The sequence below is a fragment of the Rana temporaria genome, chromosome 13 (assembly GCF_905171775.1).
Source record: "Rana temporaria chromosome 13, aRanTem1.1, whole genome shotgun sequence".
NCBI lineage: Eukaryota > Metazoa > Chordata > Amphibia > Anura > Ranidae > Rana > Rana temporaria.
Genome location: NC_053501.1, coordinates 45407034 through 45426198, shown reverse-complemented (window position 1 = coordinate 45426198; position 19165 = coordinate 45407034). Strand labels below are relative to the sequence as shown.

Here is a 19165-nt window from a genome sequence, read left to right as displayed (position 1 = left end):
GCGGAGAAGATGCATCTCGTAAACGGGTAAGTACGGATCATATTTTAAAACAAATAGCCGATTCCCCTAGACAAAACGAGCATGAAGCGAAGGGGAAAATGTGTAAGGTATGGGTGAACCTCCGCTTTAAGTCTTTTTGAGTATGATGCTACGATCTTGGCACACCTATTTTTGGGCAGTTTTTCCCATTTTTCTTTGCAGGACCTCTCACGCTCCAACAGGTTGGATGTGGAACGTCGGTGCACAGCCATATTCAGATCTCTCCAGAGATGTTCAATTCGTATCAAGTCTGGGCTCTGGTTGGGCCACTCAAGGACATTCACAGAGATGTCCCGTAGTCACTCCTTTGTTATCTTGGCTGGGTTCTTAGGGTCTTTGTCCTGTTGGAAGATGAACCTTTGCCCCAGTCTGAGGTCCAGAGCCCTCTCGAGCAGGTTTTCATCAAGGGTGTCTCTGTACATTGCTGCATTCAATGTACAGCATGTGTCCTGAATGAGCACAGTGGGTGATTGGTACTGATCACTTACTGGGATAGATTCAGATAGGTTAGCGGATCTTTAGATTTACGATCCGCCGGCGCAAGTTTTTGAGGCAAGTGCAATATTCAGAAAGCACTTGCCTCTAAAGTTGCGGCGGCGCATCGTAAATCCCCGGCGGAATTCAAATTCCGTGGCTAGGGGGCGTGTAGAATTTAAATCAGGCGTGTCCCCGCGCCGAACGAACTGCGCATGCGCCGTCCGCTAAATTTCCCAGCGTGCATTGCTCCAAATGATGTCGCTAGAACGTGATTGGTTTCGACGTGAGCGTAAATTACGTCCATCCGTATTCGCGACCGACTTACGCAAACGACGTAAAAAATTCAAAATTCGACCCGGGAACGACGGCCATACTTAACATAGGATACGCCGCATATAGCAGGGGTAACAATACGCCGGAAAAAAACGAACGCAAACGATGTAAAAAAAAAAGCGCCGGGCGGTCGTTCGTTTCTGAATCGGCGTAACTCCTCATTTGCATATTCGTCGCGTTTACAAACGGAAGCGCCACCTAGCGGCCAGCATGAGATTGCAGCCTAAGATACGACGGTGTAAGTCACTTACACCTGGCGGATCTTAAGGAGATCTATGCGCAACTGATTCTTATGAATCAGTCGCATAGATACGACGGACGGAATTTAGAGATACGACGGCGTATCAGGAGATACACCGTCGTATCTCTATCTGAATCTGGCCCACTGTGTTCATTCATAACTGAAGCATACTAAACTGTGTTAATGGAGGGGGGGTGGGAGACCTGTCAGGTTGGCTGTATGGGCCCTGTGGTTTCTAACAGCAGCCCTGACTACATGTTTTGCTGAGCCTTCATGATTGAAATAATTGAAATTCAGTGAATGAACGTGGCAGAAACGGGACAGTCAGGCTGCAGAGGAATGAGCTAGATGATGCTGGATGTCCCCCTAATCAGGAAATGAGGTTGGCCCCATTTGTCTTGCTGCAGCTTCTGGGGGCTGGTTCACACCTATGCATTTTTGGTGCTTTTTGCAGCTACAATTTATTTAACATAAAACAGGTTTCCTATGTGACAAGTTTGCATCTATGCTTTTTTCAGATGCTGCATTGGGACTTTTGAAACACAAAACAGTGCGTTTTTACTTCAATAGACTTCAATGGAGATGCTGCATTGTTTGCATTAGGGTAACAAAAAAAATTCATGGGGGTGGGAGGGGGCTTGAGTAGCCCCCCACCCCCATGAAAAATCTGATGTCACAGCCACACAAGGCCAAGGCTAGAGAATAAAAATCGACCCTGAAAAAGACAGGGGAGGTTATTTACTAAAGGTAAATCCACTACAAATGCACTGCGGCGTAAAGATAAACATGCCCCCTAGGTGGCGTATCCAATGTTAAGTATGGCCGACGTTCCCGCGTCAAAATTTGAAAATTTTATGTCGTTTGCGTAAGTCGTCCATGAATGGCGCTGGACGCCATTTTCAAGTTAACGTCAAAACCAATGACGTCCTTGCGACGTCATTTAGCCCAATGCACGTTGGGAAATTTTAGGGACGTGCATGCGCAGTACGATCGGCGCGGGAACCCGCCTAATTTAAATGATCCACACCCCCTACCTGGATCATTTGAATTAGGCGGGCTTGCGCCGGAGAATTTACGCTACGCCGCCGCAACTTTACAGGCAAGTGCTTTGTGAATCAAGCACTTGCCCGTAAAACTTGCGGCCGCGTAGCATAAACGAGATACGTTACGCCCACACAGTTTTACTCCAATCTACGAGAATCTGGCCCATTGTGTTTAGGTTCGAAAAAATGCAAAAGGACCACAATCTTTTCCATTTTTTTAGGCCTAGACAAACTTGAAGGTAATCAGGTTCAATGGGCGTACATCAGTTTACCAACACCTACCCATAGACTAACTTTGAACTTTTGATCAGATCAACCTGAGAAACTGACAGGCAGATCTGATCAGACCACTGATGCAAAAGGAACCTAATGCTGCGTACACACGATCAGGCTTTTGCCCGGCCAAATCACATCGGAATTCCATCGGAAAAAAATAGAACATGTTCTATATCTAAACTTCGATGGAATTCATTGGAATTTCCGATGAAAAAACTCTGATGGGGCTACACACGATCGGAAAATCCAATGGAAAAAGTCCATGAGACTGCATGCATGCAGTTTGGTGCTAGTTGCAAAAAGCTGAAGAACTATAAGCGCAAAATAAACTACTCCTCCAATACCAATACACAAATTGTGCAAGGAAAGGAAAATGAGGACTCAGCTGGATTGTGCTGGCAGGCAGGGTAGTCACAGGGATCCTTTTCATACATGGGAATGTGTTACTGGCAGTCAGCAACAGGATGCGTGGGTGATCCTGTGCTGACCCTGGCAGACCTTCCTTTTTATTCCATGACTCATGTTAGTAATGTAGAATTCAAGTCCCTGTATTATTATATGTTATCATATCACTTCCACGTATGTGTTATTATCCATGTGACTCGTTAGTGTAAAGGCCCGTACACACGGTCTGACTTTTTGCCAACAAACTTCAAAATTAGCAAGTTTTCAAAATAGTCCAACCGTGTGTACGCTCCATCGGACAAACTTTTTTCGGGTTTCATCGGACAAAAAGTTTGGTCTGCAAACGGACAAACTTTACGTCAACAAGAGTCCGATGGTGCCTAGTCCGACCGTGTGTACAGCAAGCAATCAGACTTTTGGACAAAGTACAAACGCACATGCTCAGAAGCAATGACCAGCCGGAAACGTTCTGTCTGGTAAAACTAGCGTTCGTATTTGAAAGAGCACATTCGTGACGCGGCAAGTTCTGAAATCAAGAAAAGCAGCGCACATTCTCTTCTACTTTATAATGTGATAATACTAAAAGCTGCTTTGCTGGTGATACTGACGGAGTAAAAAACAAATGTCTTTGCTTTGGATTAGTGTATTTTGGTTATATGAATCAAACATATTTCTATATTTTTTTGTGGGTCAAGTTAGCACAACCCCATTGCGCAACATGTCTGCTTGACAACGGACGTTCAGAAACAAACAAAATTGCACGAAACTGAAAATCGCGAATGCACACAGACGAAACCTCTACTAACTCTCGATTAGCAGAAGGAGCCCAAAGGGTGACGCCGGAGAATTGAACTTCCTCATTAAAACTCTCGTCAGTACGTTGACACGTCACTACGTTCGTGTTTGTTGCCGAAAAAGTCAGAGCGTGTGTATGCTATGGGTGTGACCGGACAACTCCCTTCGGACAAAAATCCAAGGGAAAGTTTGTTTGATGTCTGATCGTGTGTACAAGGCTTTACAAGGTCTCAGGTGTGAATGGGGAGCAAGTGTGTTAAATTTGGTGTTATTGCTCTCACTTTCTCAAACTGGTTACTTGAAGTTCAACATGGTACCTCATGGCAAAGACCTCTCTGGGGATCTGAAAAAAAGAATTGTTGCTCTGCATAAAGATGGCCTAGGCTATAAGAAGATTGCCAAGGCCCTGAAACTGAGCTGCAGCACGGTGGCCGAGACCATACAGCGGTTTACCAGGACAGGTTCCACTCAGAACAGGCCTCTCCATGGTTGACCAAAGAAGTTGAGTGCACATTCTCAGCATTATATACAAAAGTTGTCTTTGGAAAATAGACGTATGAATGCTGCCAGCATTGCTGCAGAGGTTGAAGGGGTGGGGAGTCAGCCTGTCAGTGCTCAGACCGTACACCGCACACTGCATCAAATTGGTCTGCAAGGCTGTCGTCCCAGAAGGAAGCCTCTTCTAAAGATGATCAAGGGAGCCATGAATTCCAACATGTACTGTGACATACTGAAGTAAGAATATGATCCCCCTCCCTTCAGAGACTTGGCCGCAGGGCAGTATTCCAACACGATAACGACCCCAAACACACCTCCAAGACGACCACTGCCTTTCTAAAGAAGCTGAGGGTAAATGTGATGGACTGGCCAAGCATGTCTCCAGACCTAAACCCTATTGAGCATCTATGGGGCATCCTCAAATAGAAGGTGGAGGAGTGCAACTACGGGAGTAGGTCAGAATGTGGTTGGACATGGCTGAGTGAGAACGCTTGTTGCAGGAGCTTCTGCTTCTCCGCTGCCTGTACATAGCTAATTGATATGCCATACACCTGAAGCAACCTAAAACAGCCTAAATCTCCAAATACTTAGCGTCATCCCAGTTAAACATCACAGCACCCGGACAAAGAAGTGAGCATAAGCTCATGGATCCAGATCAGGTAGCGCCACCCTGGCAGATTGTGTAAACAACTAGTAAGTAGTGGGTTGATTGGAATAAATAATAACCAGCCCAATGGGTATCTAATTCCCCAAAAATTAAGAAACAGAGGGACTAATTAAATAACTGGCATGATATTACCAGCTACAATACAGATAGTCTGTATTGTAGCTGGTAATATCATGCCAGTTATTTAACTACTTACTAGTTGTTTACACAACCTGCCAGGGTTGCGCCACCTGATCTGTATCCATGAGCTTATGCTTCCTTTTTTGCCCGGGAGCTGCGATGCACACCGCGGGCAGGTGGATACCATCGTGCTGTGCATCAACGTCACATACACATGCCGTGTTGTATATTTCTTTTAAAGTTATTGTTTATGGGTTTATTTGGGGGAAGCGGTGTTCAGCCTGCAATTCTCACTTTTTCAAACACCTTTGCATAGTATGCCACACCCAAGAGATTACATTTTTTGTATGAGCATATTTAAAACTTGTAAAAAGGTACCAACAGAAAAAAAATATGCAAAACATTAGCGTTTAAAAAAGGGGCACAAAATGTTTTAACAAAAAAAAGTAAAAAAATACATACATATGAAAATCGGTGAAATGTATTAGTAGAGTATGCAAAAATAAATGCAATTCAATTAGTAGCATTAGTATTTACTTCCCAGTTGCAGCATTCTAGTGTGTGTTTGTTTAATTATTGTATATCGTAGTGGTAAAAAGTGAGTTTGTTGATAAAGTGAAGGTCTCCCAGAGTTCAATGGAAAAGCCATTTCTAAATGTGCTTAGTAGTTTAGAATGCATTGACAACAGACAATAATACGAGAATGGGACTTGATATCCCTGTGTGGCCCCATTTGTGCCTGACTTTGGCAGATTTTCATGATATGAAGTGTCTAGCTACAGTATATGCCACACTAAATGTGAAAATAAAACAAATACCATTTTAAAACAGTATCTATCCACATTTAATGCAACCAATGAATTATACACACAAAACATGTCATGCTTAAATGAACCTTTATGTTTTGTAAAGTACATTATATTTAATGGCAATTTTTTAAGTAGTAGTGGGGGGTGTTTTGCTTCTTTTGGGTTACTTTGCTGTAAATAAAGGAAGCAGAAACTCTTGTAGTATATTAATGTGCTTTTACTAGATAAGAATACTGTACATACAAACTACTTACAATTGTAGGAAAACAATATTAGACATCCATATTACAAATATACATGCATACAATACTCTATCTATTCCTTCTAGCAAATAAGTAGAGATGAGCCGAATGACCCCCTGTTCAGTTCGTGCCACAGCTCTCGAACATTGCAAAAATTTGGAGCCGAATAACGAACCTCATTAAAGTCTATGGGACCCGAACTGGAAAAAGTTCCCATTATGAAGACTTAGGCCCTGTACACACGATCAGTCCAAACTGATGAAAACGGACCTAGCAGCTGGATGCCTTGCCCAACCATGCCACAGCCATGCCTACCATATGATGGTACAGAGCTAGAATGGCCTTACCTGCAAAGTAATAGTGACTGGGAACCTGTCATTGTGGTACAGCACATTCTGCAAAATCACGGAAGGGGACAGAATCCACCAGACGGAAAGGCAGGAGTTGTAAAGCCAGAAGCTTTGACAAGTTTGAATTTAGACGCTGGGCACGTGGGTGGCAGTGACTATAGTGACTATTTTTTTTTGCTGCAACAGCTGGGGCAGAGAAATGTGCCTGCTATAGTCTACAGCTGTCGTTGTGCTTCTGGAAGACATGCTGCAAGGACCTGTGACACCCTTCGCTATACCATCGTCCCTGTCAGTGGAGGCTGCTGAGAGGGTATGAGATATAGGGCGGGTATACCTGAAAGGTGAGGAATGAGGAGCAGCAGAATTGCGTCCCTTTTGCCTTGTCAAGCATGTGATACCCAAATGGCTGGTGTTTTTGCCACACTTGATCTGCTTGAGGCAAAGTTTGCAAATCACGACAGTGCACATGTGCTAAAAAAGACCCAGACAGCTGAGCTGTGGGAAGTGGGTCTGGAGATAACAGCTCCACAATGTGATGGAATACAGTGGCTGTTTTCTATTATTTCATGATGGCTGCCTCGTTGGGGTTGTGCCTCACCCTCTGCTCTATACGGCACTCAATTTGCATCAGTTTCCTCATCCTCATCATCATTGGAGCCAACTTGGCAATATGCTGCAGCTGGGGGAATATGACTGCCAATTTGATGTTTACCAGTGTTCTCCCCTCTCTGTAGGCTCATGTTCCTACCTTCCGCAACCTCAGAACCAACCTCAGAATCAAGTAATGCCTGTGCATCATCAAGAAGCAAGTGGCTGACGCTGTGTTTAAATAACTCAGCTGACTCCTACATGCAGGTAGGAGCAGCTGTGGGCAAGGAGGCAGAATAAGCCGCTCTGGCAGCTGCTGTGGACTGCACACTAGTCTCTGCTTTGATGACAGATGAGGAGGATAAGGATGGTTTAGTAAGCCAGTCCACCACCTCCTCTGCATACTGTGGATGGATAGCACAGGCAACATCAACAAACAGAGAAAATGGTGCCTTGCCTGAGGACAGACCACATCTTCCATTGCCTGTGGACACAGATATCGCTGCCCCCTCACAGTGCCATGGGAATGTCTGCCTCTCCTTGTTGGCCTCCCTGACATGATGGGGGGCTTATTACTGGAATGTAACAGGGAAGGGGAATTGTGCGCTTAGATGCACATTAATCAATGGAAAGTAGTGTTTGGTGCACTTTACCTTGAGTACTCACTACACAGACACACTCCACTGAGACACTACAATATACTGCAGTAAAACTGCACTGACAGACTTCAATATACTGCAGTAAAACTGCACTAACACAATTCAATATACTGCAGTAAAACTGCACTAAGGCACTTCTTTCGTACAAATTTATTGAGGCACTTCAATATACTGAAGTAAAGTGCACTAACGCAGTTCAGTATACTGCAGAACACATGCACTAACGCACCTAAATATACTGCAGTTAACGTGCACTAATGCACGTCAATATACTGCCGTAAACATGCACTAACGCACCTTAATATATTGCAGTAAATGTGCACTAACGCATCTCCATATACTGGCGTAAATGTGCACTAACACAAGTTAATATAATGCAGTAAACATGCACTAATGCATGTGAATATACTACAATAAAAGTGCACTAACGCGTGTCAATATACTGCAATAAAAGGGCACTAAGGCACTTCAATATACTGCAGTAAAAGTGCACTACCACAGTTCAATATACTGCAGTAAACGCGCAGTAACCCATGTCAATATACTGCAGTAAACATGCACTAACGCACCTCAATATACTGGAGTAAACGTGCACTAATGCAAGTCAATCTACTGCATTACAAGTGCACTAATGCACGTCAATATACTGAAGTAAAGTGCACTAACGCATTTCAATATACTGCAGTACACATGCACTAAAGCACCTAAATATACTGCAGTAAACGTGCACTAATGCAAGCCAATATACTGCCGTAAACATGCACTAACGCATCTCAATATACTGGCGTAAATGTGCACTAACACAAGTTAATATACTGCAGTAAACGTGCACTAATGCACGTCAATATACTGCCATAAACATACACTAACACACCTCAATATACTGCAGTAAACGTGCACTAACGCACCTCCATATACTGGTGTAAATGGGCACTAACGCACCTCAATATACTGGAGTAAATGTGCACTAATGCAAGTCAATATAGTGCACTAATGCATGTCAATATACTGCAGTAACAGTGCACTAATGCACGTCAATATACTGCCGTAAAAGTGCAATAAGGCACTTCAATATACTGCAGTAAAAGTACATGTCATTATATACTGCAGTAAGCGTGCACTTCAATATACTGCACTTCAATGTACTGTACTTCAATATACTGCAGTAAACACACACTTAATATACTGCAGTAAACGTGCACTAATGCACCTCAATATACTGCAGTAAAGTGCACTAATGCATGTCAATAAACTGCAGTAAACATGCACGTCATTATATACTGCAGTAAGCGTGCACTAACACAGTTCAATATACTGCAGTACATGTGCACTAACGCATGTCAATATTCTGCAGTAAACGTGCACTAATGCACATCAATATGCTGCAGTAAACGTGCATTAACACACCTCAATATACTGCAGTATACATGCACGAATGCACCTCAATATACTACAGTAAACATGCACTAACGCACTTCAATATACTGTAGTAAACGTGCACTAAAGCAGTTCAATATACTGCAATAAACATGCACTAACGCACCTCAATATTCTGCAGTATAGTGCACTAACGCATGTCAATATACTGCAGTAAACATGCACTAATGCACATCAATATACCACAGTTAACATGCACTAATGCACCTCAATATTCTTTAGTAAACGTGTACTAACACATTTCAATATACTGCAGTAAATGTGTACTAACGCACATCAATATACTGCAGTAAACGTGTACTAATGAACCTCAATATACTTCAGTAAATATGCACTAACGCACAGCAATATACTGCAGTAAATGTGCACTAATGCACCTCAATATACTGAAGTAAACTTGCCCTGAAACACTAAACTGACACTAAAGTAAAAATGAATGGTCACACTGCACTATCACTATATTTACACTAAACTAACACTCTCTAGCAAACTATAGCACACTAACTTGCTAGTATAAATGAAAAGATCCCTGTTCTATCGCCACTCCAATATCACACTGCAAATGGCTGATGTTGGAAAGGTCCTTTTATAGAGGGGGTGGGTCTATGACTTTGAGCAATGAGCCATGTTTGGGCACAGTCATCATTACTTTCTCTAATCATGGCTCTGACAGAGTTCTGTGCCCTGATTAGGAAAATTCTTTATTGCTTCAGTCAATCAAGGCTCCCAATGCACTGTGCGGCGTGCAGTGCATTGTGAGGCGCTTGGTGGGCCGAACGGTCGAACGCCCCAACAATTTCGGGTGTTTGTCGAATTCATGCTCAGGCCAAACCGTTCGCCCAAAACTACAGATAAGCATTTCTTTCTCTGGTCTTGTAAAGTCCCCTTCTGACACAGGCCTTCCTTGGTGTTATGGATCCCCCTCCCTTCTACCGAGGTCTTCTTTCATCTGTCCCCCACCTTCAATTTCCTGCCAACATCACTTCCTGTTAAACTAGCTTTTATAAATCAGTTAAACAAGTTAATTAGCATTCAAATAGAGGAAGTCCAGTTTCTAAATTCTAGATGGTAGCTAAAATATATTATTTCATATATTTATTCTATAAAAAATTATTAAAATATACCAACACAGAGGGTTGCTGCTAGTTTTTTTTTTTGCTGGATTAACGGGAAGAGAGAGGACATTTCCGGCATATCCCTACTTATAGAGCTATCACAGGAACACATGTCCCATTGGAAGATTTCCCTTTCTTTTCCTGTTCTGGTAGCAACTCAAACATTTGGACCTCACTTCTTTTATTTCCAGAACCCCCCCCCCCCCCCCGGTTCTCTGCTCCAGGGGGTCCATGCCTGAAGCTGTGTAAGGGGCCCCATAATTCCTGATGGCGGCCCTGTACAGAGGTGCTGAGAGAAGGAGTTTCAGGAGACGGAGTCACTGCAGGAATCACTGCTTGCAGGCAGCAAGGTAACATGGAATATGTAGTCCTGGGAAATTGGAAGTAAATAGTGCAGGAGAAGCTGCAAAGCAGACAGGAAATCCAGGAAGTTGTTAAAGATATGACAAGCAGGCAGGCAGCACCCACACTGATAAAAGAGATTTTATAAGTAATCTCCCACTGGATTATAAAAAATAACTATTCTTTGTATTGCTATTGCAATGCTGATGTTATAAAATGAAAGTGCATGCAATGACCATAGATTTCCTTTAACCCATGGTTAAGCAACTGGAATGCGCAAGTTTATGACCGAAGATGCTCCAGAAGACCTCTGCTAATGGTTGGATTGACCCTCCTTGTCTAACAGGCTTCTGAAGCCTATGTCCATCTCCATACTGGTCAAACTAGAGAAGATCTTAATGGACTTTTCTAAAGATTATTTACTGCTTATCAAATATATGTGACTGGAATGTCCACAGCATAATCAAATCATTATTTTAAGGGTGAAAAAATATTAATATTATGGTGACTTTTTTGTCCATTCACACGGAAATCTAGCCATTTAACGCCAAAGCTGGTCTGTAAGATCTTCAATATAATCAAACACATTTTATTAAACCCAAAATATTTTTATATACTGTATGATGTCCAATCTGGATTTTTGCCTGGGATAAACAAAACATAACATTTTATAACACATTACCGCATGTGATGACAGTATGGCTGCATCTACCATCCTGACTGTTTAATAATAAGTCACTGGCAATATAAATAAATTAACTGTTAGTGGTAGTAAACTGTGTCTACTAAAAAGAGTAATTGTCTGGTTTGCAATAATCTAATTTACCAAAATACTCAACATGAGGTTTACAATGATTTGATCAAAAAATACACAAAATACAACAAACAATACAAAACTTAGTGCTGATGTTTCCCTCTTATTGAGAATGAAGGATATGTCGCAGCTTGTAGAAGAATGTGCCAAGCTCAAACAAACTCTACCTGCAAAGTGCCTGCTGCCACTGTTGACCTTTTTAAAGTAGGATTTGTTTTAACAGTTTCTTATTTTTTTCAGATCCTTACAACTAAGTCTTCTTAAGATTGCATCTCAATATGCTCATCATCTTAAAAAAATTATTTCATCATTTTACATAAGACTTTCCCGTCACATGCCAATGACCACTACAATTTTTTTTAAGAGCATTCTTTACCTATACTTCTACAAAGCAAACTCTCAGAAAGAGGCATTCCACCCACGAGAGAGAGCCTAATTCAATCCACAGAACACCCACTGGAAGAGGCACTATTCCACCCACAGAAAGGGGTGCAATACTACCCTCAGAGAGGGGTCTAATTCCACCCACAAAGGACCCACAAAAAATTGACACTATTTCACAAGCAGTGGACGCACAAAAAAGTGTCATTATACATCACGAATACACAAGTATTTTTTTCTTTTTTTTTATTAAATCAAAAAGGCATAATGTGCAGTGCAAATTAAATGCTAGCAACGGCTGAAATTTAACATCAAAAACCTTTTTTAAAAAACCTTTACAACAATAGAGTATTACTCCAGCTAGAAATTACCTCTTGAAGTGGCCACTGTAAAACTTTTGGTTTTATACAACTTACATTACAACAAGTTAAACTTGGAAAGGAACAAGAAAAAAAAATAAACATGTTTAAAAAAAATGATAAAAAAAAAAAATAGTCCAGTTTTCTTTAGTTTCCACGATACAAACAAAGGCAGCAGCACAGAATTTTGCCAAAAACATAGAAAATAAAATTTTCAGCAACTATAGTAGGCCATACATTTACAAAAAAATTTTTTTTTATGAATGTATGGCACGATGGATTTAGTAAAGGAGCTTGGATTGCTAAGCATCAGGAGACATAAATTTGAGAAGGTAGTTCAAATTTCAATGCCTTCAAAATACAGAGTACTGTAAAAAAAAATTGATTAAAAAAATGTTTTTTTTTTTGCAAAAGAAAAATAACAAACATGTTAAAAAGTAAAATATTATAAGAAAATTACCCTAAACAACTCTTAACCACTGACACGTGCGATAAATTACCGCATGAGAAAATGTGGTAGTTACCGAACAATCGAAAAAATACAGCTCTAGTTATTTAATGCTAAATTCTTAGTGAATTTAACTTTCACCACTGATTTACTTTATGCCTTATTTTACTACATTGTATTTGCCGTTATTTAACGCTCTAATTTCTCTACAAAGTTACATTCACTATCCTATATAAAAATTGTTAGAATTGTACTGTATGTTCTTAGACACTTCAGCTGGCTAGAAAATGTGCCCTTTAAATTATATATTCAACAGACTTATCAATAGATGTATTGGTGTACTCTGGAAAAGTAAGTACACCCTTGGTCTCAGAAACTGGTATTGCCCCCTTTAGCAGAAATTACATCTTGTAGGTGCTTTGCATAACTACCCATCACTCCTTGACATGGACTTGGTGATAAAAAAATTACCACCCCTCTATGTACATCCCTTTAGCTGCATGAGTTTTATGGATTTTCTTACATGTAATGTGACTTTCAGATTCCCCTGAAAATATTTCAATGGGATTCAAATCAGGATCTTTACTAGGCCAGTCAAACAAAAGTATTTCTCGCTCTACCAATTCGTTATACACTGTGATGTGTTTTCACATCTACTATATGTAAAAGTGCAGCACAACTTATGTGCTCAAATAAACCAAAATTATGTGTTATACACCGTGCTTTGCTCCAGTATCACTAAGTTTGCTGCGATTAATCAAATCTTCCAAAAGTTATTACATATGTATTTCATGTAATGATCGAAAACAAACAACTCATATGTGTTCAGATAAGTCGATACATACAGTCCTTTATAAGGTCCTACATAAAGTGCAAAACAACTCCCTTAATGTGTCTGTGTGATTTATTTATCCACTGATCAGGACGAGTGCTCCTTTACCATCCACACCAACTGCTTACCTCATAGAATTGACCTATAAAAACTAATAGAAATAAGTGCAATGTTTCTGGGCTGCGCAGGGCCCCTTCGTCAGGCATCACATGACGAATGGGCCCTGTGCGGCTTCGAAACGTTGCACTTATTTCTGTGATGTAATCCCTCTCAATAGAAGAAGCCTTTGGACGGAAGTGTCGATCCATGGTGTGCTGACGAATATGTACACTTGCTTGATGTTTCCAGGACCCAACTGGTAATCGCTACAGCACCCACCATTTTATGAGCCATACTTTCCAGGAATGTGTGCGATAGGAATATTGAGAAGACTATTACTGTAACCAAACAACTCTATTTTTGAATCATCTATCCATATTCTAGAAGGCCTGGTCTTTTTAGGTTTGTTTCATAGCAAACTGTAGTCTTTCCCTAATGCTATTGTTGTATAGCAAAGGCTTTTTCCTGGCACACCTTCTATGTAGGTTAAATTGGTACAATCTTTTTTTGATTTTAGGTGCACATACTTTGATACCAACTGTATCAAAAGTTATATGTAGATCCCTCAATGTAATTTTGGAATTTTTGGAGGCTTGCTTTGGCGTCAAACAGTCATCTCTTGGGCTGAATTTGCTGGGATGGCCAGTCCTAGATAAATTGGCACACATTTGTCAATCTTCTTAAATTCCTTGCCAGACACAAAGGGATCGACAACCTCCTTTCTGAGAGCCTTAGAAAGCTTTTTTTTTTTTTAACTTGGCATGTTGACACCACACATAAATAGGAAAGAGAACACCAGCTCCTAGATATATGAGGTTTATCTAAGACAGGTTTCAGCTACATAGGGCCAGATTCACAGAAGAGATACGACAGCGTATCTCCTGATACGCCATCGTATCTCTGTGTTATGGCCGTCCTAACTATGCGACTGATTCATAGAATCAGTTACGCATAGCTAGCCCTATGATCCAACAGGTGTAATTGAATTACACTGTCGGATCTTAAGGATGCAATTCTAGGCCGGCCGCTAGGTGGCGAGGCCATTGCGGTCGGCGTAGAATATGCAAATGACTAGTTACGGCAATTCCCGAACGTCTGCGCTGCCCGTCGATCTAACTTTACGTCGTTTCCGTCGAGTTACGCCGCGTAAAATTAGGGCTGAGCCCTAGTTGTTCTAAGCCATGTTAAGTATGGCCGTCGTTCCCGCATCCGTGAATGGCGCTGGACGCCATTTACGTTAACGTCTAAACAAATGACGTCCGTGCGACGTCATTTAGCGCAATGCACGTCGGGTAATTTACCCAACGGAGCATGCGCAGTATGTTCGGCACGGGAACGCGCCTAATTTAAATGGTGCCCGCCCCATTTGAATAAGGCGGGCTTGCGCCGAGCGCATTTACGCTACACCGCCGCAAGTTTACAGGTAAGAATTTTGAGAATCAGGCACTTACGCTGTAAACCTGCAGCGTTGTAACGTAAATCAGATACGTTACGCTGCCGTGAAGCAACGTAATTGTATCTGAATCTGGCCCTGACTCCCTAAGTCCATGTTCACATCCCTTTTGTGCAGAAGCACATCAGCCCTTTCATTTGTAAGGGGGTAAGTCCCCAACCCTTTTCCGAAAAATGCACCCACAGGGCAGCTGCACAGAACTGCATGGAGCTGCTGCACAATGTGGCTTTGCGCACCCAAAAATGCGCTGCATTTTCTGATCCATGGGGGGGCCATTAAGAATTACATGTTTACATCACATTTGGCTGTGGGCACCTTTGTGTGCAAGAACACGTGTTGTTTACATGCAGTCCCACACTTGCATATGTGTGAACTTGGGTTAAGGAAATTGTAATCAATGTCATCTAATATGGAACATCTGATTCAAATTTCATGGATTTAGGTTGGTGATTAATGCGTGCTTACTTTTTTCACATGACAAATCAGCATTTTGCTTATTTAGATTATGAGCATAAATAAACTAGTTCAATATTATTTGTCATTTATTCAAGTAGTTCACCTTTATTTGTAGTCAGTATTTGAATGAAGATCTAATGGTCATCTATATATTTTGTATATTATTTTAGGATTGTTTTTGATACAATATATGAATTTAACTTTTGCATGTTATGGATTGTAATTAATACAGCAATGCAGCTTATTGTAATGTGCTTTGGGTTTGAATAGTTAGGGTATGGCATGATGTACTAAAACACAAGGTTGAAATGGCTGGCTTACAGGCTTACACAGATACTGGTTCATCAGAATTAGATTTATCAGCTTAGTAATATGACTGTATTTTATGCATATTTAACTTGCAACAGCCCCTTATTATTAAGTATATTTGTATACCGTTTTCCTTCAGAATGCACCAAACAGATGGTACATCCAAACATTTACCTGTAGTATAGTAAAAAAAAAACACGTAACATGTAAATAAATACATTACATGTGTTACAAATAGATTGAAGAAAAAAGGGAATACATGTTCAACATGATAAGGAACATACATAAACTTCTGACCTTGGGTCTTTTCCAAACAATGTTCTTCACCTTGGTGGCCTTCTGTCCAAACTCCTTGTAGCCCAGAGACTGTCCACCGGCAGGGAAGATGTCATCTTCGAACAATTTCTTCTTACTAAGGTACTCTTTCCTTAATGTCACAAAATCCTGTCCTTCAAACTTCAGAGGCTTGTTAAGAGATCCTTCTCCATTTCGTCGATCCCTTTCCCGGATCACTCGGTCACAAAAGAACCCCGAAGGGATGAAAGGCATGGCTTCGTACAGGATTTGGTGGGTGGCACTACTAATCAGCCTCTTCAATGTGCATTAGGCATAAATCCAACCAGATAATTCCCTTTTTGGCTACAACCTGATAGAGTGGCATACGAGTGCCCAATTCACTATCATTGATTGTAACAATGACCCAAAGGGTTGATGGTCATATTACTGATATGTGGCACTAGTATGCTTGATTTTCAGCTGCTTTCAGGATGTATGTAAGCCGTGTTCATGTATGAATTTGCAGTGGAGGAACACTGAGCGCAATGCTTCAGTATAACTTTTTTTCCCCCTAGTTTTTTCCTTCTTTTGTTCTGCTTTAACATGTAAAACAAATCCCACCCTGGCTTGTCCCTGTCTCAGCAGAAGGCATTCATCCTTTTAAAAACTGTCGTCAACAGAATAGGGCACGGGCCTTTCTAAACAGACAGTATACACTAATCCTATACCACGGAATGAATGAATGCATAGGGGATCTGCTTTGCACTATTGTGTGAGACTAATGAAGCCATCACTGTCATGTATCCTCATATTTTCTGGCAACTCCACAACACTGGAAAACTGAAGCCTTAACTGCCCGTACGTGGCTTATTATTGCACAGGCTGGCACCAAATAACTTGAATAATGTAGGCTGATCTGAGTTTACTGTAAAATACACAGTTCTGATATTAATAAAGTGACATAAACAGCAAATACATTTGTACAAAAAAAAAAAAAAGATTTTTCTTTTTTTTTTTACTTAAAGCGGAGTTCCAACTACAATTAGCATTTTTTAAATGTATGTCCTTTTATCCTGCGTTTTTATAATATAAATCCGGTCACTTACTATTTTACAATCCGCCGCCGATCCGCATAGATATTCAAAAAAGATAGTTTATAAAACTATATCTACACCGTTGTCATTTTGCTTGTGGGCATTGTGAAGCCTACAAGCACTTACTTCCTTGAAGTCTTGGATGGGGAGTGATAATTGGACAGCGCACTGCATCCTGGGAAATTATGACACACATTTCCCAGGAGCATTAGAGGGAGATGATGTCAGAATCCTAGGTGGTTTCAAAGGCAGATTTCGTGGGACCGCATAGCAACAGGCATTTCCAGATGAGTAAAAAAAAAAATTGTTTTTTTTACTTTTTTAGGTCTAATGAGCACAATAATGAAAAAAAAATTTTGGGATGGAAACTCCACTTTAACCACTTCCCCTACCGAAGATTTACACACCATTTACATTTACATTTACCATTTACACAGGCCATTTTTTTGCGATAAGGCACTGCGTTACTTTAACTAAAAATTCCGTGGTCGTGCAACACTTTACACAAATAACATTTCTCTCTCACAAATAGAGCTGTATTTTGGTGGTATTTGATCACCTCTGCGGTTTTAATTTTTTGCGCTATAAACAAAAAAGCTGACAATTTTGGAAAAAAAAAAACAAAGTTTTTTACTTTTTGCTATAAAACATATCCAATAAAAAAAAATTGAAAAATCAAATTTCTTCACCAATTTAGGCCGTTATGTATTATATGCTATATATGTTTGGTAAAAAAATCCCAATAAGCGTATATTGATTGGTTTGCGCAAAAGTTATAGCGTCTACAAACTATGGGATATATATTTTTTTTGTAAATGTTCTTGTTTTACTAGTAATGGGGGAGATTAGTGACTTCTAGCAGGACTGCGATATTTCTGCGGACAGTCGGACACTAACTGACACTTTTGAAACTTTCCGGGACCAGTTACACTAATACAGTGGTCAGTGCTTCAAATATGCACTGCCACTGTACTAATGACACTGGCTGGTAAGGGGTTAACATCAGGGGCGATCATAGGGTTAACTGTGTGCCTGACCAGTGTTTAAGTGTACTGTGGGAGGTGCTTTTACTAAGGAAAGGCATGGATCCATGTATCTGCTTTGCAGGAACACAGAATCCATGTCTTCCCTACTGACAGAACGGACAATCTGCCTTGTTTACATAGGCAGACCACCGTTCTGCCTCTGTGCTGGATGATTGGCGGGTGTCTGCCAACACTGAGTTCATAGGGCCAGATTCACAAATGAGATACGACGGCGTTTCTCCTGATAAGCCGTCGTATCTCTGTTTCTATCTATGCGACTGATTCATAGAATCAGTTATGCATAGATAGCCAGAAGATCCGACAGGTGTAATTGTTTTACACTGTCGGATCTTAGGATGCAGTACCGCGGCCGCCGCTGGGGGGAGTTCGCTTCGTAAACCAGCGTCGGGTATGCAAATTAGGAATTACGGCCGATCCACGACGGTTTTTCGCGTTCGCTACGTCGCCGCTAGTATATTTTCCCGTCGCATAGTTACACTTTTGGTGCCTTAACTTTAGTCAGCAAGTGTATTGCTGTCTAAAGTATGGCCGTCGTTTCCGCGTCGAAATTTAAAAATCAACGTCGTTTGCGTAAGCCGTCCGGGAATACGGAAGTACGCTACGCGCGTCGCCGTTCAAAAAAATGACGTCACGGCGCGCAAAGCACGGCCGGAGTTAGGAAACGGAGCATGCGCAGTAGGTCCGGCGCGGGAGCGCGCCTAATTTAAATGGCACACGCCCATTTGAATTGGCCCGCCTTGCGCCGGAGGCCGCGGGCATAGGTTTTCATCGCAAGTGCTTGGTGAATCAGGCACTTGCGATGAAAAATTGCGGTGGTGTAACTTATCTAGGATAAGTTACGCCGCCGCGATTCTACGTGAATCTGGCCCTTTGTACCTGCAGATCAGCTCCCGCTGTGTATAATTACAGTGGGAGTGGGTCACCGGCGGCGACCAGGGAGAAAGTGTCGCATTACTGTGTGGAGTTACAGACAGAAGAACAGGAAGTGAGGATTTCTCAGAAATAATAAGGACATTTAAAAGCAAAACTGAAGGATGAGGTAAGTGAAGGAGGACTGCACTAAGGTAAAGGAAGCTATTTAGGGAAAACATTTTTTACTTTTACAACCCCTTTAAAAAAAAATTGGTAATTATTTTTTTTTTTTTATACAGGATACAAGTCT

The 19165-nt window shown here is 41.2% G+C and overlaps 1 protein-coding gene across 10 annotated transcripts in view; it reads right to left on the bottom strand.

Moving 5' to 3' along the window:
• CAPN3 (calpain 3) overlaps window positions 1-19165 on the bottom strand; it is a 140435-nt gene that overhangs the window by 112924 nt on the left and 8346 nt on the right. Inside the window, exon 1 of one of the 10 annotated variants that reach the window (XM_040333103.1) lies at window positions 15885-16382. The exons of 7 other annotated variants lie outside the window; for them this stretch is intronic. In XM_040333103.1, the coding sequence (XP_040189037.1) occupies window positions 15885-16136 (252 nt within the window). In that variant the 5' untranslated portion in view covers window positions 16137-16382. Of the gene's footprint in view, window positions 1-15884; window positions 16383-19165 lie in introns of those variants that run through there. 2 more of the 10 variants (XM_040333098.1, XM_040333102.1) reach the window with 2 other exon arrangements.